Source organism: Ruditapes philippinarum, unplaced genomic scaffold, assembly GCF_026571515.1.
Source record: "Ruditapes philippinarum isolate M1 unplaced genomic scaffold, ASM2657151v2 ctg3047_1_1_1_1, whole genome shotgun sequence".
NCBI classification, from domain to species: Eukaryota; Metazoa; Mollusca; class Bivalvia; order Venerida; family Veneridae; genus Ruditapes; species Ruditapes philippinarum.
The window spans coordinates 167,838-194,044 of record NW_026860700.1 but is presented as its reverse complement, the minus strand read 5'-3'; the positions used below and the strand labels follow the sequence as shown (position 1 = coordinate 194,044).

The 26,207-nt window shown below is 31.4% G+C and overlaps 2 protein-coding genes across 2 annotated transcripts in view; both read left to right on the top strand.

Moving 5' to 3' along the window:
• LOC132713109 (cell death abnormality protein 1-like) overlaps positions 1–10,114 on the top strand; it is a 54,992-nt gene extending 44,878 nt beyond the window's left edge. The window contains exons 19-25 of the mRNA XM_060695579.1: positions 518–652; positions 3,582–3,731; positions 4,176–4,313; positions 5,357–5,488; positions 6,256–6,414; positions 6,738–6,771; positions 8,621–10,114. Coding sequence (XP_060551562.1) covers positions 518–652; positions 3,582–3,731; positions 4,176–4,313; positions 5,357–5,488; positions 6,256–6,414; positions 6,738–6,771; positions 8,621–8,813 — 941 coding nt within the window. The 3' untranslated portion in view covers positions 8,814–10,114. The remainder of the gene's footprint in view (positions 1–517; positions 653–3,581; positions 3,732–4,175; positions 4,314–5,356; positions 5,489–6,255; positions 6,415–6,737; positions 6,772–8,620) is intronic.
• Positions 10,115–24,276: 14,162 nt separating this feature from the next.
• Positions 24,277–26,207, top strand: part of LOC132713103 (receptor-type tyrosine-protein phosphatase mu-like) — a 138,191-nt gene continuing 136,260 nt past the window's right edge. Inside the window, exon 1 of the mRNA XM_060695572.1 lies at positions 24,277–24,419. Coding sequence (XP_060551555.1) covers positions 24,356–24,419 — 64 coding nt within the window. The 5' untranslated portion in view covers positions 24,277–24,355. The remainder of the gene's footprint in view (positions 24,420–26,207) is intronic.

The following is a 26,207-nucleotide window of genomic DNA, read 5'->3' as shown; positions in this document are numbered from 1 at the left end:
TAAATTCATTTAGAGATTACTATTATTACGCATGTTTTCAACATGATAGTATATTGTTTTAAAGGTTATAACTTCAATATTTTATTTGAGATAAAAAATCAAAATCATTAACTTGTATCAATCAAAACATGTAAGCTTTTACTTATAAACGACTTCGCGGAAATATGCCAACTGAGAAATGAGCAATTTTAAAAAGAGCACGAAATATATCTAAACATAAAGTAACACAGGACAATGCGCAGTAATACTAAATAATGCTTTCATCTCAGGATGATAATGCCGTTTTTATGGAAATTTAAATAGGCATCAGTCACAAGAGCTATTATAACAATATCATATGCGTTCAACATGAACTTATGATGTTTTAAAGATTATCACTTTGGTATATAACTTTGGATAACATATCAAATTAATTAATTTGTATAGAGGAACAAAAACTTATTACGATTCAAGAAATGATGACTGCCCTGTGTTATTTTTACAACCTGATAATTAATTAAGTTTGCGATTTTTACAGAATGTGAAAATGACATGTGGGGTCAAGATTGTCTAGGAAAGTGTGGTAAATGTGATAATTTAACGTGTGATCATATTACAGCGAAGTGTCCACGAGGGTGTTTTGCTGGTTTCAAACCACCTTACTGTACTAGAGGTATCACATTTAAATGTTTTAATTTATTCTAACTCGAGTTTGTATCTATTATTTGAATTGTCAATATGACCACAATCTGAATGTTTGTTTTATTATATGCTTTAGAACAATAGTTTCACTTCCAGCTACTTATTCTGATCGTTACATATTTTGTGTGCAAATAATGATATTTCATAAAATTTGTACCTACGTGTACTACAGGTGTTATATTTTAAGAATGGTTTGATCAACTATTATTGCATTTCAAACCTTTTCATTCACAATTAGACCGATGAATCAGTTCAAATACATGTGTTTAACTTTCCAAAACTTTTGATATGCTTTATGTATGTAAATTCAAATATTTTAAAAGCAATATCCAGCTAATTATTAGTATTGCTAATCATTTTTAGCCCGTCTGGTTTCCGCAGAAAAAATGTAGAGGCATGATTACAGTGAATGCGGCATTCCCGTTGCCGTCCGCAAACTTTAACCATGATCATATTTTTTTAAGTTGTTGATAATTTGTCAGCTTCCTTGGCAACAAATATCCTTGGGACAAGACCTTTAAGTATACCAAACTAATCTTCATTGATAATGATAAATAACCATGTCTTACAAGGTCAAATGTCGAAATTTTGCTTGATCTTTGCTTACTATTTATATTAGTGGCTACTTTATTATTTTGAATAGATTGTCTTCAAACTTGAAAACAACAATCTTTTAGGAAGACTTTCAAATTAATAAGACAGACATTTACACGTATTCTTCCATTTTATCTGCTGTAACTGGTTATACTTTGATATTAAAGGATTGACTTTATATAATGATTTTTTTTTCAGGATAGGACCTTCATGTGTACTCAAACCAAATTGACCTTTGACACTGACCTCTAAGGTTAAATTATTGAATTTTCACTGATTTATGCTTTACAAATATATTGAATAATTTAAATTTCACTTTGACCTTAAATTGACCTATACCGTCAATGTCAAATAAACTAAATTATCTTGCTTTTGCCCCTGTAAATGGCTATAACTTTGTCGTATATAAGTGGCTTAACTTTTTTTTTTGACACAGCAACATTTTGGTATATAAAATTCAAATAACCTTGCTTATTGTCTGACTTTCATCTAGATGGTCATATTGAATCATCGCCGATTATTGCTATAATTGACTATAATTTGGTTATTTTTCAAGGGTTATCTTCAAACCCGGATAAGTCAATCTTTTTTACAAGACTTTCTTGAGAATTGAACTGGCATTTACTTTGAGCTTTAAATAACATAATAGATTTGATATATACTTGTAAAAACTAGACTATCACCAAACAAACACAATGGATAATCTAAATGTCACTTTGACCTTTAATTGACCTTGACAATCAAGGTCAAATTAACAAAATTCTCTTGTTTTTTCTGTAAATGACTATAACTTTGTTGTTTATAAATGAATTAACTTTATATTTATTCGCCATAAGCATTGTAAAATGCTTGATGCAATAAAGATATTAAATTGAATTGAATCTTTATATTTAGAAACAGCAGAGGTCAGATCCTTCATGTATATTTAAATTGACCTTACCTCAGGCTGACTTTGATCTAGAAGGTCAAAGTATTGAATCTTCTCTGATTATTGCTATAATTGGCGGTTACTTGGTAATTAATCACTGGATTATCTTCATAATTGGACAAAACAAACTTTTGGATAAAACTCTTCAAAAGGTTGAACTGACATCGACCTAGGCTTTAAATGCCCTTGACCGTTGAGGTCAAATAATTCAATAGATAACACAATTATTCACATATTTATCATATCTTATGTTGAATCAGATTGGTAATTCCATTTATAAACGATCTATATAAAGACTTGAAAACAATGTTCAGATAAATTAAATGACGGAATATAAAGGTAATAGCTATATGAAGGTAACAGCTTGATTACCTAACAGTTTCAAGTAATAAATATTTAAAACTTTGAACCAAATGAGGAGTAAATTTGTACCTGAGGAGTTATGTTTTGGATTGTCACAAGACTATTCTTAATAGTTTTTTACCATAAACATATCAGGAAAATCAATGACCCCCATGGGGCTGAGTCAATTTGACGCTAGGGATTTTATTTGAACAAACTTGATAGACATCTATTAGAAGATGTTTCATGCCAAACATCTAAGCTCTACCTCTTTTGGATTTTCACAAGAAGGTTTTTTTAAGTTTGAACTATGTACTTATAACGAAAATCAATGACCACTGGGCGGGGCCAATTTTGACCCTATGGCTTTTATTTGAACAAACTTGGTAGCTATCTACTAGAAGATATTTCATGCCAAATATCTAAGCTCTAGCTTTTATCTTTTTTAAATTAAGATTTTTGTTAAAAAATCTTTTGGTTGCCATGGCACTGGAGTTCTTCATGAAATTCAATTCTTTAAACAACTGTGGTAGAGATTCATGAAAGAAACATCCCTGGAAAGTTTCAACAAATTTTGCCATGTAGTTTAAGAGGAGAAGTTGTTTAAAGAAATGTTTGATACACGTACGGTCCCAGGGACGATGGCCAACGACCGACGGACTATGGGCCATCACAAAAACTCACCTTGAGGACCTTGTCCTCAGGTGAGCTAAAAAGTGCATGACACAAAATTAGCTTCTGATATCTGCCTCTTGTCACGATAAACAAGTATTCTAGGTATCATATTTTATATACCTTTAGAAAAGAATCAGTAATGGGCTACACTATAATTTCGAATCTTTATTCGGAATAATCGATTTAAAAATCTGTTTTAAAGACGAAAACGTCAAACATTTGCATTTAACATGAATTCAAATATGTGTTAATTAACATGTAGAATTGATTTGTTTTATTATATGATACTTCTACGTTCTCAAAAGTCTGTGATAATTTTATATTGTTAAATGCAGATTGACAAATAATTGTTTTCTCTCAGAATGTGACGACGGATTCTTTGGCAAAAACTGTCAGGATAGATGCAACAACAACTGTTTAACGCAAAAGGCGAGTGCATTGTGCGATAAAATGAACGGCACATGCTTAAATGGTTGCAAAGCTGGATATCAAGGATCACAATGTTCCATTAGTATGCTGTTTCAATTTAATTTTGAAATTTATCAAGCTGTATAATGTATAGTAATATACTAATAATCATGGTTAGATCATTTATTTTAAAACCAAGCTAGATGGTCTGTTGATGTCTGTTTATGATTGGTACGAGAAACTTTTTGATGTGAGTCTTTAGTAAAATAGAAAATACAGAATATCTAAAGAACACCTAAGACAGAATTGAAGATCATGGCCTGAGGTGGTACGTGTGAGCAATCGTTCGTTCCCCTAGCACTTGCTTAAGCAGAATTCCACATTTCAAACACAATACACTTTCAAAATAATGTGCGATATTCATAATGCGTGACTTTGTTTACATAAATGCTGCTTTAAAAATATTCAATCTAGTTAAAGTACAGTCCAATATAATACCTTTCCTCTTTTTTATACCTTTTGTGTAAAAGAGTTAACATATTTACAGAATGTGACGATGGTAAATGGGGCATAAACTGTACAAATGATTGTGGGAAATGTTTAACCTCACCATGTAACCAAGTGAATGGATATTGCCCATATGGATGTGCTGTTGGTTATAAGAAGACATGGGATTGCCTCACTAGTATTTTTATTAAAGATGTATTAGAGTGTAAAGCAATAAATGTGTATATGAAATCATTCGAATATATCATAAAATTGTGGTAATATTCCAACCGAGTAACGAATCTGAAATTAGATTTTGAACATTTCAATGCTGTTTAGGATCGATTTTATGCTTCCCGGAGCGAGAGCATATAGTCGCCACTTCGTCCGTCTGTCCGTCCGATGTGCTTGTCCGGAACATGATTTGAAAACCCTTGGACATAATTTGTTTACGGCTTACATTGGCAGAGGGCATAAAGACGGAGTGCAATGCCAAAGAACCATAACTCTATTTCTCCCGGTTTTGAATTATCTTCTTTGTTAGAAAACCTTGTCTGGAACATAACCTGAAAACCCTTGGACAAAATTTGTTTAAACTTCACACAGTGGAAGAGGACATTTAGACAGAGTACAGTGCAACAGATCTATAACTCTATTTTTCCCAGTTTTTGAATTATCTCCCTTTTATAAAAACCTATTTGGACCATAACCTGAAAACCCTTTCACATAAATTGTTTTAACTGCACACAGTGGTAAAGGGCATTAGGCCAAAGAACTTTATCTCTGTTTTTGCCCCGTTTTAGAATTATCTCCCCTTAAAAAAACTCTTGTCCGCTGCATAAACTGAAAACCCTTAGAAGTAATTTGTTTAAACTGCACACAGTGATAAATGTCATTCAGGCAGAATACAGTGCCAAAGAACCAACACTCTATTTTGCCCCGTTTTAGAATTATCTCCCCTTTAAAAAAAACTTGTTCGGGGCATAACCTGAAACCATTGGCCATAACTGGATTAAACTGTACACGGTGGTAGAGGACATTCAGGCGGATTGCAGTGCCAAAGAAAAGTCTTATCTGAAACAAAACGTGAAAACCCTTTACTGCACAAAGTGGTATAGGGTATAAAGACTTAAAATGCTTCGTTTCACGGTTAAAAACGTTTTGTTTATATTTAGATAAATATTTATATATTATACTTGTGGTATTAAAACAATGTTTAAATTGGCATTTCCTTTTTTCAAGAATGCGAAGATGGAACATACGGTAATTCCTGTCTATTCAACTGCAGTGACAACTGCAAAGGAATTTGTAATAGAATTAACGGGACGTGTGATCAGTGCCGTCAATTTTGGACGGGGCATTTCTGTGAAAAGGGTAACTTAAGTTCACTTTTGCTGTTGTTTCTTTTTACAATGAGAATTAAGAAATTATAGTCTAGACATATCTAATGTATTTACAGCATGATAGGCTAACAATTTTCATTGGATATTTTAAAATCGTTCTGTTATGCAGACAAGAAGTGATGTCGTTGAAGTCAACAATTAAAAATACGCAAAACATGATGATAACCTGTTCCTTCAAAATTGTTCAAATGCATAACGTTGTGCCCCTTTCTCACTGTCATGTACTTATACAAAGCAAGCAACGTGAAACATATTTTATTGAGAATACATTAATAATAATAATAATAATAATAATAATAATAATGATAATAATAATAATAATGATTATAAAATAATCCTAAAATATTTGAATAATAATAATAATAATACTGCTGCTGCTGCTGCTGCTAGCTTTTGCTGCTGCTGCTGATGATGATGATATAAATAAAGTTATTTAGTCGTTATTTATGGAATATACACTGCCGAGGAGTAAATACTACTTTAACCCATGGACTATAAGAAAGCATACAAAAACTTGCTTTTCTGTAGGTATTAAGACTGTAGATGCTCCTCTCGCTTGATTGCATATAAATGTTATTTTATATATTTTTCTTCGAAGATTTATTTTTTTATTTACACATATGATAAGAAGCATAAAATTCTGTCATTTGCTGATGAAGATATCACATAACATACTTAATCAAAATATCAAAACTTTTTGATAAATTCAGTATTTGTGATTGTGTTTAAAATATACAGTTTCAGACAAGATTTTAAGTGACACAGAAGTGTTAGCAAGATATCAAGAAATACTAAATCTGAAAATAGTATTGATATGTGTCGGAATCCTTTGTGCCATTCTTGTTGTGTACGCTACTGTAATAACTGTCTTGTTTAAACGTAAGACGAAACAAAAAGGTGAGTTTGTATTCTTTAAGTCACTACATATAACATTTAATCTGTAAGAAGAAGAATAATATTATTTGAAAAATAGAAATTAAATGAAAATTATCTTCGTGTTTGAATTATATAAAAACTTATACATGTATATACATTATTTGTAATTAATTGAAATTTCATCATGAAAGTGAAACTCAAATTTCGTTAAATGTTTTAAAGAATATCATATGAATGCATTGAAATTATTTCATCAAATAAAAAGCGACACATATGATTATATGAGCATTGTTTTCAATATTTTCAAAACATTAATTTCCTTATTTATTGAATTCATTTTAAAGAAAAAGAAGAGACTGGTAGTAGTTTCAGCGGAAGGTAAATCTAGTGTCATAATACTATTATATTAATGAGTGATTTAATTATAGATTGTCCAGCTATAACCTGATATTACATAAAATTTGTCTTTGATATTGAATTTTTTACATGGTGTTAAATGAAAATAAGGTATTGGATAACATATGAATATTAAAATATTTCCACCTTTAAAATTGTAACATATCTAATATGATCGAATATGTAAGATGCATTGAATATGCAAAAGGTTGATTCCGTTTTTTAACAAAAAGGACAATAATTTGTTGCTGTTGCCATTTTCCCTTTTTATTATATGCCCGAAAGAATTTCTGGCATATTATGTTATACCCCCGGGCGTCTGTCCGTCCGTTCGTCTGTCTATCCGTCCGTCCGTCTGTCCGTCCGTCCGTTAGCAATTTGGTTTCCGGAGCATAACTTAAGTTCCATTTGGCCCACAACATTCAAACTTCATAGGATGATTGTCCATATTGAGTAGAAGACCCCTATTGATTTTGGGGTCACAAGGTCAAAGGTCAAGGTCATTATGACCCTAAAACTGAAAACAGTTTCCGGAGCATAACTTAAGTTCCATTTGGCCCACAGTGTTCAAACTTCATAGGATGATTGTCCATATTGGGTAGAAGACCGCTATTGATTTTGGGGTCACAAGGTCAAAGGTCAAGGTCACTATGACCTTAAAACTGAAAACAGTTTCCGGAGCATAACTTAAGGTCCATTTGGCCGACAGTGTTCAAACTTCATAGGATGATTGTCCATTTTGGGTAGAAGGCCCCTATTGATTTTTGGGTCACAAGGTCAAAGGTCAAGGTCACTATGACCTTAAAACTGAAAACAGTTTCCGGAGCATAACTTAAGTTCCATTTTGCCGACAGTATTAAAACTTCATAGGATGATTGTCCATATTGGGTAGAAGACCCCTATTTATTTTGGGGTCACAAGGTCAAAGGTCAAGGTCACTATGACCTTAAAACTGAAAACAGTTTCCGGAACATAACTTAAGTTCCATTTGGCTGACAGTGTTCAAACTTCATAGGATGATTGTCCATATTGGGTAGGAGACCCCTATTGATTTTGGGGTCACAAGGTCAAAAGTCAAGGTCACTATGACCTTAACTCTGAAAACAGTTTCCGGAACATAACTTAAGTTCCATTTGGCTGACAGTGTTCAAACTTCATAGGATGATTGTCCATATTGGGTAGGAGACCCCTATTGATTTTGGGGTCACAAGGTCAAAGGTCATGGTCACTATTACTTTAAAACCGAAAACAGTTTCCGGAGCATAACTTAAGGTCTATTTGTCCCACAATATTCAAACTTCAGAGGATGATTGTCTATATTGGGTAGAACACCCCTATTGATTTTGGGTCACAATGTCAAAGGTCAAGGTCACTATTACTGTAAAACTGAAAAAAGTTTCCAGAACATAACTTACTTTCTATTTGGCCCATAGTGTTGAAACTTCATAGGATGATTGTCCATATTGGGTAGAAGACCCCTATTGATTTTGGGGTCGCACGGTCAAAGTTCAAGGTAGCTATTACCTCAAAACTAAAAACAGTTTCCAGAGCATAACTGAAGTTCCATTTGGCCCACAATATTCAAACTTTATAGGAGGATTGCTTTTTGAAGGAGGTAATACTTTATTTAATTTATGTAATGTCTTACAAATGCTTCATCCTTAGTAAAGAAAAAAAACACTTTCGGGCATATAATGCTCCGCCTAGCGGTGCTCTTGTTTTAATATTGGTTTGCTTTAACTCATAACAAAGTTCAAAGACTTGTATTAACAACTTATTATCAATATTGAATTAACTATAATAGTAGTATTGACTTGTTCAATGTTTATAGGACCCATGGTGATTCTAATGAAAATAAAACGAATAAAACAGAAACTGTTACAAATGAAGCAGCAACAGAAGTAGTCACTGAACTAGCGAGAGTAAATATAAATGCCATTGACGATGAATTGCATCAATATACTGAACCCACTCCTGATACAGAAGATGTTGAAGCAACATATGAAACTATTCAACTTGAATGACAATTACTTAATTAAAAGTGGTGAATACGTGTCTTTCAAAATTGTATTCTAATTTTCTATCAAAAACTATCATGATAATATAATATTCAATTTTGTTGTTAAAACTACTATGTGTTTTGCATTAGATATGAAAAACAAGATCAACAAGGAAAAGTTTTGTTTATAGGTGTGAAATTCTGAAAATGTATCGTGTAACAACTTTTGCTGTGTTAACATTCTAGGACGGAACTTTTATTTCAAACATCGAGTCAGATAATAGTAATGGTATATTTTAATTTGTTATGTATATAATAAGTGTGTGTCAGTATGTACAATCTCAAGTTAACGAAAAGTATTCTGCTATTATTCGTATTTGATTAATACGGAATTGCTTTTGAAACTGTTTTATATGTGAAGAAGACGTCATTACATGCTGTCTATCCATTAAAATATGATATTTATCGATTCTCTTAACTGATTGATATCCTATGCTTGGATTTGATTACATCTTCATTATATCTTATATACTTTGAAAATTATATTTTCTATTTTTAAGTGTATGTTACATAGAAACCTTGTTTCCTACATAAAAGTATATGTATATAGTACCTGATCTACAAATACTTTAGTTCAATGTTATTTTTTAATTCATATAAGGATAGCATCATACTTATTTTTATGTAACATCTCCCACAACTGCATTGGCTTTAGGTGTCTATTCATATAGACGTTCAAAATTTTGCAGTCGCTGCCAGATAAAATAAAACATCTTTTGAAAAAAATATGATTTTAGTTTACAATGAAGTATTCAATATACGCTTTGTATGTCCTTTGCAATTATCAACTATTTCGGGGATAGATCTCACCTTTTCTGGATAGCCATTTCAAGAGTCATGTCAAATTTCATTTATTAGAAAAGATTATTTCAATTTTAAAGCTTTAATGTATTATGCTTAACAATATATTTGAGTGTAATAATATAAATCTAGTGTAAATGTATTTACCAAAGTTCTTTTGAAAAGGCATACTTTTTCATTTTACTAGACATTTTTTTACCACATTTCTATAAAGAAGTTGTGTTTTTAAGAAATTGATTTAATATTGATTATAATAATCTAACATGATATGCATTTGAAAGTAGGAATGACATTTTTCTTTTAATTTTTGAATGTATTACACTTTGTATCAGCAACCCATCCTTAATTCACTAGTAAAACCCGTTTACCATTAGGTCTTGTCACCACTTTAAAACAGTATTCATATGTAAATATAATTTGTTATCTTCACAAACCCCTTATGATATTTAATAAATATATACATTCTACTGTTTTTTTTTCTGTGAACGAATATGAATGTTACCTTGCTTACATTCATCCATGTTATTTTCAGGATATTCTGAAAGTATTGAATGAATCAATAAATGAATGAAAAATAAATATATATAAATGAATAAATACAGGAAGGAAGTAAGAAAGAAATGAATGAATCAATACAGTTTGCTGCTTATGTGTCCAGTCGTATGATAAATTGTTTGGATTACTGCAGCAACTTGGTCTATGTAAATGTTTCGAGATTAATGCACTCTTAGTCTGTCGTAGTCAGCCATTCCTTGTTAAATGATTGATTTTGTTTCTCATTAACAAAATACATGTTGACATTAACCATACTTTAGATGTAAGTAACGTTATAAATGTTATTTAAAAACGTGACTTATTAAATGATATTGTGATTTGTCCTATTATTATATCTTATCAGCCGAATACGCAGCAGTATATCCGTCGAATACGCAGCTTATCAGTTACATATGTAGCAGTTTGTCGGTCACAAATGTACCAGCTTATCAACCACATACAAAGCATATCCGAAGCATTTTTGTTAGTTACAAAGCAGTGTATATTCACATATAAAGTAGCTAGAAAAATATATACATGTAGCAGTATTAGAGTTACGTAAGTAGCAGAAGCAGTATGCATGTTATGTATCTTCTACTGATACGGTAAGTCATACACTTGCAATATCAGCCATATATGTAGAAGTTTGTCAGACAAATATGTGCATTTTTAGCCATATCTGCAAAAAATTTTCAGCCGCATTTGTTCGTATATCAGTCGCATAGCAGTATGACAGTTATGACAGCAACATATGTAGCAGTGTCTCAGACACAAATGGTAGCAGTATGCTTGCACACGTGTAGCAGTTATACATATGACCTTCCATCTTTTATAAGAAGCTTAGATTAAATAAAAACACTGTCATTGTTGATATACGAGTATATGTTATAACACGTTTAACACTGTTGTCTTAAACATGTTGATTCAGCTCTTCTCATATCCGAGTTGTCCTTTACTTTTGCGAGAATCTATGCATATTAACCGCAGTGTTATGACAAACATGGATATATAAGATCATTGAAAAAAAGACATATACAAGTGTCATGAACAGTCATATGGTGACACAAATGATTAAAGTAAATGCATGGTACAAATTATGATGAAAAATTGACTATCATAATGATTGAATCATATTTAACCCATTACTTCATGAGCATTTTGTGAAAAATGGCTTTTTTCATTGAAAAGTCTCCCGTTACAAGTTCAATTTGCTATAATACTATAAAAACTGCTTCAACACTAATCAAACTTGGCACAAATGTTAACTGGACCATTGCCCTTGCAACAACATGCTCAGGCTTAAATTTTCTGTTACCATGGCAACGAGGGGACATCTCAAAATTGCCAAAAATCACTATTTTGCATTGATTTTTTCCATCAAAATTGATTTCAAAGTGCTGCAACTTCTCAATGGATTGAGATAGAGTCAAATGCTTTTCAGCGTTGGTTACACATTACCTTATGATCAATCTGGGGTCATTTATAGCCTCTCACAAGTCCAAAATTTTCTTGGCGATGAGGGGCACTCCGCCCCCCCTTCAAACCCCACAAACAGAAGGGGGCACATCCCCCTTCTGTCAACCCCCTGATGTATCTTTTGGTTGGGGGGCCGCGCCGAAAAAGAGGTCACTTTTTTTAACAACATTTCTCAAACAAAAACAAGTGTTGGGGGCCTAAATAAGGCACTTTTTCACCATTTGAGACAACAAAAAGGGGGGGGGGGTGAAAAAGGCGTTAAAAGGCGTGTATATGACGTAATGGGTTAAATTCAAATGCTCATATATGTTATAACCTACACTTTGTAAGTGTTACGTTTCTGTAGCCATTGTCGACGTAACAAATCATAAATAATTGAAGTAGGTTCAAGGGCTTTATTAGTAATATATTTTCAATATTAGAAGAAAGTAGCATCTTGAAGGTAAAATTCTTTTTAGCAAAACAATCTTATTATTTACAATTTCGTTTGCAAAATTACTTCAAGACTTTAGATATTGTCATCAAGACTTTAGATATTGTCATTCTTCTGTAATATGTCGTCAAGCTAAATAACGTCATAAACATTTGACAGCTTTCTATTAGTTTCGGAATTTATGTAAAATAAGTTTTAAAGAGCAATAATTTAAATGACGTCTTAAACATTACACAGCCCTCTATTTGTTTTGAAAATAATAAAAAGAAATATATAAAGAACATATCAGTAACAGGATACTTCATTTAAGAAACTGTAAACAACATTAAGCTAAATGACGTCTTAAACATTACACATCTCTCTATTTGTTTTGAAAATAATATAAAGAAATATAAAAGCACATATCGATCAGTAACGGAGTACTTCATTTTGTCACAGAACACATGAAATGCAATCTATAACCAAAAGTGATATTTTAACAATTGAGAACATTTAAGCGCACGTTTGATTAAAATTTAAATAATAGAGAAAAAAATATTAGAGCTGCATTTTAGACAGTGTGTAATTTAACTTAAATCCTATAATTCTTAAGTTCTGTGTACCTTTTAATAGTATTGTTGTTAATCTGATTGGTCAAATATTTTTCAGAAATTATGCTTTCAAAAGAAACACAAATCCCACGGTAACACTGAAGTTTTAAATACTAACAAATACTTTAAGTAAGTGATGTATGTAACTTTGATAACTACATTAATATGAGCGTAACAGAACAATATTGACATGCCGTAACTCAGCTGCGCATTAAGAAAGCTTTTTGAAAACCTTCAATAAATGTTCCATGCAACTTCATTCAAAGCGAACCTACATAATGCTATATTGATAATAATGATGTAATGCCTTGCATTACCAGGTTTGTTTTATTTAATATGTATTTTTTTGTTGTTGATAATTACAGCGCTGATTCATAATGCTGTAATGTCATGTTTACACAACTTATATAGAAATATTACCGGGAAAAATACTGTTTACACCCGCATTGTTATGTGTAACTAAATCATAATTGTCTGACTTAATTAAATTGTGAGTGTTTGTATCGAAAATTTCTCAATACGATTTTGAGGTCATCAGAGTTTTTTCACCTTAGAACAGTAAAAATACGAAATGTCAATATTATCTATCGTTGTAAATTATAAGAGAATTATCTTTATGACTTGTTTGCATAAATGATTTATTTATATTCTGTGTAATTAACACGTAAATCTATAAATTTGCTGTCCGTGGTCCGGCATTGTACATTGCAAGTTTCAGCGGAAGTAGGTCACGCATGCGCTATAAGACTCTCCAATTGCCCTCATTTGACATGTAAACAAACAGTTTATTTTTAGAACGAAATTTTTATTTGTTTTACGTCCTGTTATTTGGCAAGTTTTGTGGGTAGAATTGTTCCCAATGGTTGTAAATAAAATAATATTGCATATATTTTATTCGGTAAAATCCGTGGCGTCTCCTCCTGATTTCCTCACGGAACTGAGGATTCGTGAGTTTTCTTGAGGAAACGCCCCTATAAATACGGAAGTTTTAGCGTTCTTCACTCAACTCCGTGACCAGCAGTCAGTTGACGTAGATCCATTCATATTGCTGAAACCAGACTTTGATATACTTGGAAAATCAGTCTATGTACATATTCCTTGTGAAGATTTTGTAGACTAATAGCCTATTACGAACAGATTTGACCATTTTAGTCCTTATTATCGGGGAACGGCATCATCGATTACCCTCCAGGCTTTCCAGAATTCGTCGTTATTTTGTTAATATATATATTTATGAAATCGTTGAGAATGTTTTATATATGAACCAAATAAAAGTGGTTGAAACGTTAATATGTTTTGAGTTTGATTGCAGCATACGGAATTCTACCCAGTTCTTGAACTCTGTCAATGGCATCGTTCCTGTCTGCTCCATGCTACCACAATTAATTATTTATGCAGATAGGATAGGTGTTACAATAAAATTAACCATAAACTTCTCACATTCACCAAGGCAAACCTTTTGGTTCTTTTCAATTCGGAAAAAAAAGTTTCTTTTGAGAATATGTAATAGTTCAAAATTTAACCCATCAAAAACAAATATTAGGGAAATGTTAACGAAGACAAAGTAAGTTTAAAGAAAGTACTTATTTTATGTTTGACAAATGTTTAACTTCAAATTCAGGGCATATTTTATAACATTGACAATTATTTTCACCGATGTACCTTAAACATAATGCAATTCCGACAACTCTTTGAAGTCAAACATAGGTTACATCAATGCTGCATTCCCTTGTCTGCAATAAGGAAAAATATCGAGGAGGAGGAGGAGGAGGAAGATATTGCTTTGTTTTACATTTGTAACTTATGTTTTGACGTATACAACTTGTTTCGTGTTAACGTAAACAAGTATTTCATTAACATATGTTTTCCAATAAAATACACGTTGCTTCCTAGAAATACATAAGAAGATGCCATTGTATGTTAATAAGTTGTTGTTGCCGTTTCTTCGTTGTATTGTTTATTGCAATTATATATAGATTTATTTCTTTTCCTTTCTATTATTTGGTTTCTTTTATTTCGTTACCGGTATCTTATAAATTTGTACAATGAATATATTTTATGCGGAGCAATGCCCAAGTGTCTCAAATATAGATGTTCAAATGATGAAATATGTGGATATTTATTTACGGTCGAGATAGGACTAAATATTTTGCTAACATCGGCTTAGAAACAACCAAACAAACAAAGAGTTTTAAAAGTAATATTTCAACCGAAATAAGCAATAGGTGAAAACAAGATTACTGTGGTTTTAGTTTCGAAATGATAGGTATTAAATTACCTCGTTAATTTGAGAATAAACTGTTAAAAATGGATGACATTCCTTTCGAAAATTATTTCACAATTAAAGTTATCAAATTGACAAAAATACTTCGTAAAGTGTTTGAGTAATTTACCTTGGTATAGGATTCTTTAATTAAAGGAAGTTCAAATCATCAAGTTAGATGATCTTACTCCAGCTGCATTTAAGTGAGTTTTAAGTACAAGTTATTATCATACATCCTCTATATCTTGCAAATAGTAATTGCTTTTTAACCTACAGCTATTACTAGTATCACTTTCCACTATCGTATACAATAATTTCCTTATACGACTCGTATATATTTAAAAAAAACTCTGGTAGATTTTAACTATGCAATCCTGAAGATAAATTTCGTATCTCCTAGCAGTAAATGATAAGGTGTTAATGGCCGGACTTACACATTATTTGATACCGTTACCTTTTCCTTTATTGATCAAAATCAAAAGTTCTGACATTACCGTCCATTGTCGTCCGTTGTTACCCAAAGCGTGCATTTGAGAGAGGCAGGTACTTTATAACCGCTTAGGTGATTCAAGTGATCACACGTTGAACGTTTTTTTTTATAAAATAAACTCAAGAATTGGATCACTGAATGACAGGGGACAACGTTGAATTTAAGGAAAACAAAGTAATTTTTATATTTTCTGATCGAAGATCAGGAAATTCAAAGTTGACATTCAATCTCTGACACAGCGGAAAACGACACACCTAACAACAAGTTGTTCTCAAAACAGCTTAAAACTAGCGATTTAAAAGAAAAGAATATTTCTATTTTGTGACAAGTATCCAGCAAATGTCAACGCATTGAAATTCAAAGTTTAAAAGTAGCGTTGGCTTATAAAATTGTCAATAAATGCACAATCACAAATTACGCGGATGAATATGATTTTAATCAATGAAAATGCTATTTTTAGTGATGTCGATTACCGAATACTACACAAACAATCTGACTGTCGAGTAATGGCATATATAGATTCTACTTGTCGGACTGTTTTGGCGAGAAGATTTTCGCTAAATTATATTTACATCAATTTCAACAACAGGTTTACCACGAAATTAAAAATGATTACAAACCCAAAATGCAATGGAAATTCTAAATTTAAAATTACTTGATTTTATTCAGGCTTTACTCGTGTAACTTCTCCGTAGTACAGGGGTAACACGCTCGTTTAGTCGTGTAGTGTGCGAGAGGTCTGGGATTCAAAGCCCAGTCGAGGCAACTATATTTTTAAGTGTCTTTGTTAAGGAAGTAGCCACGATATGCAATGATAAAGTGTGGCTGTCATAAAAATGAACATAAATGATTTTTTGATGCAACTTTAGTTATGCAAAATTCGTATGTATCAAACTATGGTGCCCTGCAAGATGAATTATAGTACATCAAAATAAACTTATACAGGAAAATACATACAGATATACAGTACGATTTAGATTGCAAAGATCAAAAATACCAAAGAGCTTGCAGCCCTTTGATTTAATATGTCTATAGGTCAGACTGGTTCCAGACGTATAGGAGAAAATGGCCAAAACTGGCAAAAAAGAAGAATTTCCCAACAACTAAAGAATTAAGTATGAAGTTGTTTTTTTAAGATTTACTCGGTTAAAATGGATCATAATATAAGAAATTATACATACAAGATAGACAATACAAGAAATCATAGCTTATGTTGGGAAACCGGGGCGGGAACACACGTATACATTCCTGTTCGAAATATCGCGCACGACAATTTAAAGATGAGTTTTTCATAAACTTCATTTATCTCTGAGAAACTCATTCATTAAGATATTTGTATGAACATTTTACTGACTGGTAGGGGACAATTTCGTATTAAAGAAACAATCATACATTTTATAAAATCAAATATCTAAGGATTTCATTTGTTTATGACGTATAAATACATGTACTTTTCAAAAAATACCGAAACAGACAAAAAGAGCGATTTTCACGACAACTAAAGAATCAAATATACTGATATTTATTAAGACATATATGGATAAAATAGATCAGAATGTAGGTAATTATACATGCAAGGTAGGCAATATAACAATCATTGATAACTTACATCGGGAAACCGGGGTAGCGAACACACATACATACCTGATTGAAATATCATGAACTTTATTTATCTCACACAACATATTTATTGAGATATTTGAAAGTAAATTTTACTGTATGGTAGGGGACAGGTTGCATCTAAGGAAAATTAACACATTTTATAAAATATTTAGGGATTTGCGTGATTTATGACGTAAACATGCATGTACTTTACGGAGTGTTTTTTCACAGCTAAAGAATCAAATATGAAGTCATTTATTTTGGGTAAATTTAAATAAAATCATCATAATGTAGATCATAATGTAGAGTATCATACTTACAAGGTAGCGACAGAAAAATCATATATATATATTAGGCTGAGAAGCCGGGTAGGGAACACACATACACACAAAATAGAAAAACAGGGCGCAGCAAAATAAAGAGGAGTTTCACGAACTTTCGCAAAAAGTCATTTATCGAGATATGTTTTATGGAAACTTTACCAACAGATAGGCTAAAACTTTTCATTTAAGGAAAACAATTACATTTTATAATATGTTTAAGTGCTTGTTTGGTACAAGTAGTTTAGATACATGTATATATATCGGGAAAAATTGACACAGCAGGAAAGTAAGCAGAAGTTATGTATTTATCTATCTATATATATATCGTGTCTTTCAAAATTATATTCCAATTTACTGTTTAAACCTCTTATAATAATTAATCTATCAATTGAACTGTGTTGTTTAATCTACTATGTCCTTTGCATTGAATATGAAAAACAAGATCAACAAGGGAGGGCTATGTTTTAGGCTTGAAATTCTGAAAATGTATCGTGTGACAACTTTTGCTGTGTTGACATTTTTGTATTTTCTATTTTGAAGTGTATGTAACATGGAAATCTTGTTTTCTACATGAATATATATTTATGTAGTTCGTGATCTCAAATGAGTTTGTGCCATGTTATTAATATTCATATAAGGATAGCATCATATTATTATGTAACACCTCTCACACCCGGCTTAAGATGTTAGTTCATCTAGTCGTTCAACACATTGAAGCCGCTGCCAGATTTTCTTAAAATCTTTTGAAAAAAAAATCTGATTATAGTTTACTATGACGTATCCAAAAGGCACTTTGTATGTCTCTTTGCAGTAATCATTTTTTCGGGGGGAGAGATCGCACCTTTTCCGGATTTTTCAAGACTCATGTTAAACTTCATTTCTTAGAAAGGCATATTTCATTTTTAATGCTTTCATTTCTTATGTTTATTATTGCCTTTCAGAGTAATTATATAAATCTAGTTGTTATTTATACCACATTTCCTTTGAAAAGTCATACTTTTCCATTTTACTAGATATTTATTTTATCGCATTTCTATAAATAAGATATACTTTTAAGAAATGTACATGTTATGTTGATTGTAATAATCTTACATGACATGCATTAGGAATCAATCTTTACTTTGAGTTATACCCCTTTAGACATTTTTTTATGTTTAATCCAATACAATTTGTATCAGCAATCCATCCTTAGAACACAAGTAAAAACCAGTTTACCATTAGGTCATGCCACCATTTTAAAACAGTATTCATATATAAATATGATTTTTGTTATCTTCACAAACCCCTTATGATATTTAATTGATACATGTATATACTTTTACTGCTTTTCTCTTTTAACTGCAACATGATTATGATGATATTTTAACGAGTATGTATGTTACCTTGTTTACATTGCACCATGTTACACTGCACCATGTTATTGAATGGGTTGAATGAATTAATTAATTAATGAAAAATGAATGAATATACGAAGGAAGTAGGACATAAATGATTGAAACGATTAACTTGCCTACTTTTGTATCCAATTGTATGATAAAATGTTTAAATAACTGCAGCAACTTGGTCTATGTTACGGTATATTTTCCAAGATGAATGCAGTCTTGGACTGTCGTAGTAAGTCATTCCTTGTTGTATGATTACTTTTGTTTCTATTTACATCTAAATTAACAAAAAAACAAAAACATGTTGACTTTAACCATATTTTAGATGTAAGAAACCCGTAATAAATGAAATTTTTAACGGGAAAAAGGGGCCCTTTTTAAAAATGATTTTTTTATTTTTTCCCGGGTTGCCAGTCACATATGTAAATTTTGGGCCGGGTCACAAAGGAAAGCAGCTTTTTAATTATCGAAAAAAATACAAAAGGATATCCAAAGCAATTTTTGCTAGTTACAAAGCAGTGTATAATCACATATAAAGAAGTAAGAAAACGATATATCAGCATTTGGAGTTACGTAAGTAAGCATTTTATCAGTCATGCAGATAGCAGTGTATCTTCTATATAATAGAACGAAATTAATTACGAATAATGCTTAGATTAAGTCACAATACGTTCAATATCAGCCATTATTTTGTAGCAAGTTTGTCAAGATCAAATATAATGGCATTATAAGCAATATCTGCAAAAGATTTGTCTGTCGCATTCCGTTCGTATATCGAGTCGCATACGTAGCAGTATTTACAGTAAGATATATAGTAGTATGACAGTTACATACACAGGAGTGTCTCAGACAACAAAAATGTAGCAGTAATGTCTGCACATGCGTAAGCAGTATCACATTGGCACAAATTCCAAAGAACGCGTATACAATATGACGTTCCATCTTTTATAAGAAGCTTAAAATTTAAAAAAAAATTGTTGATACTTTCCACTGGTGACATATATGTGTTTACAACACTTATTTAGTGTTGATACATGTAGCAGTAGCACTGTTGTCCTAAGTATGTTTGAATGCCTCTCCTCCCATATCCGAGTTTGCCGGTTACTTTTGCGAGAATCTATGCATTTTAAACCCCCACAAATATGACCAACATTTATATAAAAAATCCTTGAAGTTTATATAGAAGTGTCATGAGCAGTCATGTGGTGACACAAATGATATAAATAAATTTATTGTACAAGTTTTGAATCAGACGTTGACTATCTTATTGAACTACACCTTTAACACGACTGCATGTCATATACTGAAACATTTTATAACGTGCACCTATTAAATTGATATATTTCCGTAGTGATTGTCTAAGTGACAAACCATGAACAATTGAAATATGTTCAAGGGCTTTATTTGTAATATATTTTCAATATAAGAAGAAAGTAGCACTTTGAAATTTCTTTAACAAAACAATCTTAATATTTAAAATTCCGTTTACAAAACCATATATTTTCATTCTTCTGTAATACGTCATCAAGCTAAATAACGTCATACCCTTTATGACAGAATTCTATCAGTTTCGAAAACAATGTAAAGATATTAAGCTAAATAACGTCAAAGACAGCTTTCTTTGAGTTTCGAAAATAATTTAAAGAAACCTTAACAACATATCAGAAGACTTCATTTTGAACTAAAGGTGATTGAGAATACAAATGGGATGAATGAGAACATTTTAAGCTTACGTTTAATCAAAATGCAAAATAATACAGAGACAATATTAAATCTGGATTTTATACATTGTGTAAAAAGATATTATGTCGTCGGCTTAAAATTTTATCATTCTTATTCTTATGTTCTGTTCAGCTTTATAACAGTATGGTTGTTAATTTGATTGTTCAAATATTATTCAGATCCCCCTAATGCATTACCTCCGCATTGAAGAGTATTCAAAGAGGCTAGAATTAATGACCACTGCATTGAAACTGAGGGGCGCGGGTTCAAACCCCACAAATGTCAACTTTTTTGTTTGCCATTTTTTCTTTTAACATTAACATTTTCTTTTAACATTATTTCCTTTTGGGAAGGAAAGGGTGTTTAATTTTATTACGTAAGTAATATGGCTATTTATTTACTAAAGAATGCTAAATCGAATGAACAATATGATACCAGATATTTTTAAAGTCTTATCAAATCAAAACTATATGGCAAAAGTATTTATTATTTTACAAGATCATCCAATATACTTTTAAGAAAAATAAGGGAAACTTTGAAATCAGCTACTCAATTCGATAACTTTTATGGATTTTTTAATAAGGCTCTCTAAGTAGCAGGAAAACGGTCAAACAAGTGTTGGATAGGGTAACATTGTCTTGCATACTTTATAAATTTTGACTAGAAACAAACATTTTGCTTTTGTGGATTGTTAGCTTAATGTTACCATTTGTTTCATAACTGTGATAAATGGGAAAACAATTTTCATACGGATGATATGATAGACTGTTTAGAGTTTCGTTTAGTTCATTTAGTTCATGAAAGTCCATAACTCGTAACCAATACTGTAAACTTTGTTTAGATTTTGCATACAGGTGTCCTTTAAGCATATTGGTAACATATGTTGTACATTTAACAGTTCCTTATAGTGCCAATTAGGGGGATCTTACCTTAAAAGGAAAACAAATTCAACGTTTATACCGAAGTTCTTATGCAAATTTTAACGTGCTAACAAATTTTTTCATAAAGTGATACGTAACTTTGAAGAACGTAAGCAGATCAATATTGAAATCCCTAAAGAAAATCAAAAACGGCAACATTGAATATGTTACAGGTCCGTTTTGTTTGAGCCTGTTTATGAAAGATACTTTCAAGTGCAAACTACCGTCTACGTCCTGTAGCACCGGCTAAAACAGAACTCGGCATTTAAATATGAAAGAATTTAGAAACATTCGCAGATGTGTTCATACGGCGACTATCATGGGTCCATCGTTATGATACTTTCATGCTATTCCATGAAAAGAGGCGTATGATACCCAAATAAAAGAATGTGTGTGGCCGAAACGAGAAAACAATTGGCGGAACCTAACAAATTGGAATTTTGAAAACGAACAGAAGTTATGAAGCCTGCATATCAAAGAAAACACATCAAATGGCAACTTTAAAAAGCAAGTATATCCTAATTGTGATTCAACATTATTCAAGCAGGAATATTGGAAACGCCCAACTAGAAATGCCGAACTGTATATACTAAAAGACCACAAACACAACAATAATATTTTGTGGAACGATCTTCAATGATCTGAGAATATAACATCTCTAACTGAATTACATGCCTCCATACGACACAAACAACGCTGATGTGGCGATAAAACGCTATGCATTAAGATATATTTTTTATTACTTAAAACTTCCATAACTGTTCAATGCAACTTTATTCAAATCGAACCCTACCTAATAATACTTGAATGATAATAAAAAATAATAATTGTAAACTTTTCATATTCATCAACACAACCCTATTTGTTCTTTTAAATTTGGGAGGGGGGGGGAATCCTTTGAAGCTATAAAAACGGCAATAAATTCAGGGAAATTGTTTGTGTCTTTTGTGACAGATGATGTAACAGTCCAAAATATTACCAATCAAAAATTATAGAATTTATGAAAATGTTAACGAAGACAAAGTAAGTTTAAAGTAAGTACTTATTTTATGTTTGACAAATGTTAAACTTCAAATTCAGGGCATTTTTAATAACATTAACAATTATTTTCACCGATGTACCTTTAACATAATGCATTTCCGATAACTCTTTGAAGTTAAACATAGGAAACATCAATGCTTCATTCCCTTGTCTGTTTATACCGTCATGTATAAGGAAAATTATTAAGGAGATGGAGGAGGAAGAAGATTTGGCTTTGTTATTCATTGGTAAGTTATGTTTTGACGTATAAAACTAGTCTCGTTTTAACGTAAACAGGTATTTTGTTAACAATAAAATACATGTAACTTCCTAGAAATACATTAGTTGATGTCATTGTATATTTAATATATAGTTGTTGTTGATGTTTCCTTCGTGTATTGTTTGTTGCGATTTTATATAGATTTATTTCTTTTCCTTTCTATTATTTGGTTTCTTTTATTTCCTAACCGGTATCTTATAAATTTGTACAATGAATATGTTTCATGCGGAGCAATGCTCAAGTGTCTCAAATATCGATGTTCAAATGATGAAATATGTGGATATTCATTAACAGTCCAGACATGACTATACAACCAAACAAACAAAGAGTTTTAAAGTAATATTTCAACCGAAATAAGCAATTTATGAAAAAAAGATTATTGTGGTTTTAGTTTCGAAATGATAGGTATTAAATTACTTTGTTAATCTGAAAATAAACTGTTAAAAATGGAAATTATTTCACAATTAAAGTTATCAAATTGACAAAAAATACTTCGTAAAGTGTTTCAGTAATTTACCTTGTTATAGGACACTTTAATAAAAGGAAGTTTAAATCATCAAGTTAGAAGATCATGCTCCAGCTGTATTTAAGTGGGTTTTAAAGTATATGTTATTATCCTACATCCACTAGATCTTAAATATAGTAATTGCTACTTAAACTACAACTATTATCACTTTCCTCTATCGTATACAATAATTACCGTGCAAAAAATGATGTCGATTGAAACCATTCAATCCTAAAGATAAATTTCATTTCTTGCTAGAAGTAAAAGACAAGGTGTAAATGGCTGGACTTACACATTATTTGATACCCTAAAACTTCTTTATTGATCAATTTAATTGTTCTGACACCATTGTCGATTATTGTCAGTTGTTTCATAAAGTGTGCACTGGAGAGAGGCATCTACTTAAAACATTTAAGTGATTCAAGTGATCACACGTGGAACGTTTTTCTTAATAAAATTAACTCAAGCAATAGTTTCCCATATATAAATTTATGTCAGACGTTATTACATCTATGAAAAATAATTTGAAGTAATGATCAAATGGCCAAAACTATATTGCAAATGAAAATATATTTAAGTCGTTGCTAACATATATATCGTGATAAAAAACTGAAATGCCCTATCAGTCAGGTTTGAAAAATATTACTGATTCAAATTGTCACTTGCTTCATTAAGTTTTTTTTTTTAAACAGGATGAGCACACTGGTACAACGCAATTACGTACAGAAAAAAGACAAAGCATCTAAACTCATCAGATGTCATTAATGTCTGATCAGAGTAAAAGTACTTGTACATTCTTTTTGCTATTTGCTTTTCAAATAAGGATGCATTAATGAACGGAGGAATAAATATGTGTGCGTTGTAGTAAAAAAAGCTTTGTGAGACGTTAGAATTATTTGTATTTCTATTATTGCGCATCTAAACTTGAAACGTGTAATTACCGTTTACAATTAAAGTTGATATATATTTCCAAAGTAGGATATAAACATTAAAACATCGTTCTGTAATTGCAACGAGAAGTATAATATTTATTGTTCCTGGTTTTATCCACCAATGACTGCTCTAGTACTTGAACTGTGATATTATGTTTTAAAAATAACAGGTCTCCAGATTGCTTCGTGAAGACTTCATTTTTGTCATAACGTGTGTAGAAATGAAAGGATAAAATGGTGTTAATTATGCGAATGTTTGGAATTTTAATCCTAGTAGCAAGTTTGATTCTGAACTGTGGTAAGAATTAATTTAGATACATGAAATTGTATATGTCAATAAATACTCTTTTTATTTTGTCACTAAAAAATGGGATTATATGTTATCTATATTGACTTTAATTTTCTGATAATGTGATTGATTCTTTTGCCGTGTGTTTCATATTCGCGATTTGAGAAGTGTCATACAGCTGTAAAATTTGTTAAGGGTATATATTTTTTCAACATCACCTTTTAGTCTTTTGAGATGAGATAAACCTCATTTGCCCAATGTGTTTGACTTTACATATCCGATCCTTAAAAACCGTTCAACAGGATATAAGTTTGTGCTTGTGGTACTTTCAGTTATTTATTTTACTTTTCCATTTTGGGTGGTGTCCATTAACCTTACTAAACTGCTCAATCAACCAGGACACGTTGCCTGCTTTCCGAATTTGTCTCTTGACAGCTAAGCTGTAATGTACAGGTTTCATAACCACTAGCCCTCTTTTAAAATTTCATTTTATTTTTTTCTGCACACTGTTTTTCCGTTTCTTGTGTACATATGTTTTCTGGGACCCATACGCTTTTCTTAGAATGGCATTCACGTATCACATTGTAAGTTCCATAATAACCACCGTATCTGCGGCCTATAATAAGGCACGAAGAAGAACCTGAAGTCTCAAAATGAAGCACTGATTGTTTGGCTATTGACCTTCAATATGTAAAGAATTCTTGATTTTAGATGTAGGCCTTTCTTTACGAATTTGCACAGATTTTGTATGTATGTTTTTTACTGTAAGTTACATATTCGCATATATATTTCCTTAACAAAATGAGCATGTTTACTCAGCACATAGGACCCCGGCTCATATTCTTGTCAGAAACATGTTTTTCCAAAATAACAAAAAACAAATTAAACAAACAAAACAAAACCGATTACGCATTCACCAAGTTATGGACAGAAAAATTGCAAAAAAATTGTAACACAGTATGATTTAGCTTCACAGAGTCGTGGCATTCTGTAATTGTGAAAAAAATAAGTTTGCATGTCATTGCTATGACTTTTGATGACGTTGGAAATATATTAATTCAAGACATGACCTTATACCCAGTGACCACAAACTCAATCCAAACTTATAAGGCTTCCTCAAGTATGTAAATATTAGAGATCGGTAAATAATCAATAAACAGACTGGAGGAAAAGGTAAAACAATATATATTGTAAACACAAGTGACATTGACCTTTTGACTCGTATCATTTAACTTCTGTCCAAGTATGTAAAACATTAGTCTATAATAAAGACTAGTTAGCCCAATGTGTAAAAATCGTTTTTGGCACCATTTACTTTGACCCACTTACTCCTAACTCAATCCAAAAGAAAGAATACAATACATCTTTAAGATATATGTGCAAGATATCTTCCAATCAAATACGAACAAAAACACCTGTATATAGAGGTTATATAGGTAAAGGGAAAATATATATTTAAAGCACTCGTATTTTTGACCTAACTGAACCACAACTGAATGCAAATGAAAAAAAAAAAAACAAACACGCAGGTTATCATCCTTTCAATTTAAAAAAAAATGCTGTACATGTATAAGCAAAATCTCTTAAAATCTATTATTTGCACCCTTGACTTTGACCCACTGACCTTAAGTTAATCAAAAGAAAAAAATCATTTCAGTTATTAACCTACAAAATTTTAATGAAAATATATCTGTCAACTTATAAAGGCTGCATGGGCAAACGAGTAGAAATCGATTATTAGCAGTTGTGACCTTGATCCAACTAATCCGTAACTCAATCCAAAGGACGCAAGTTATC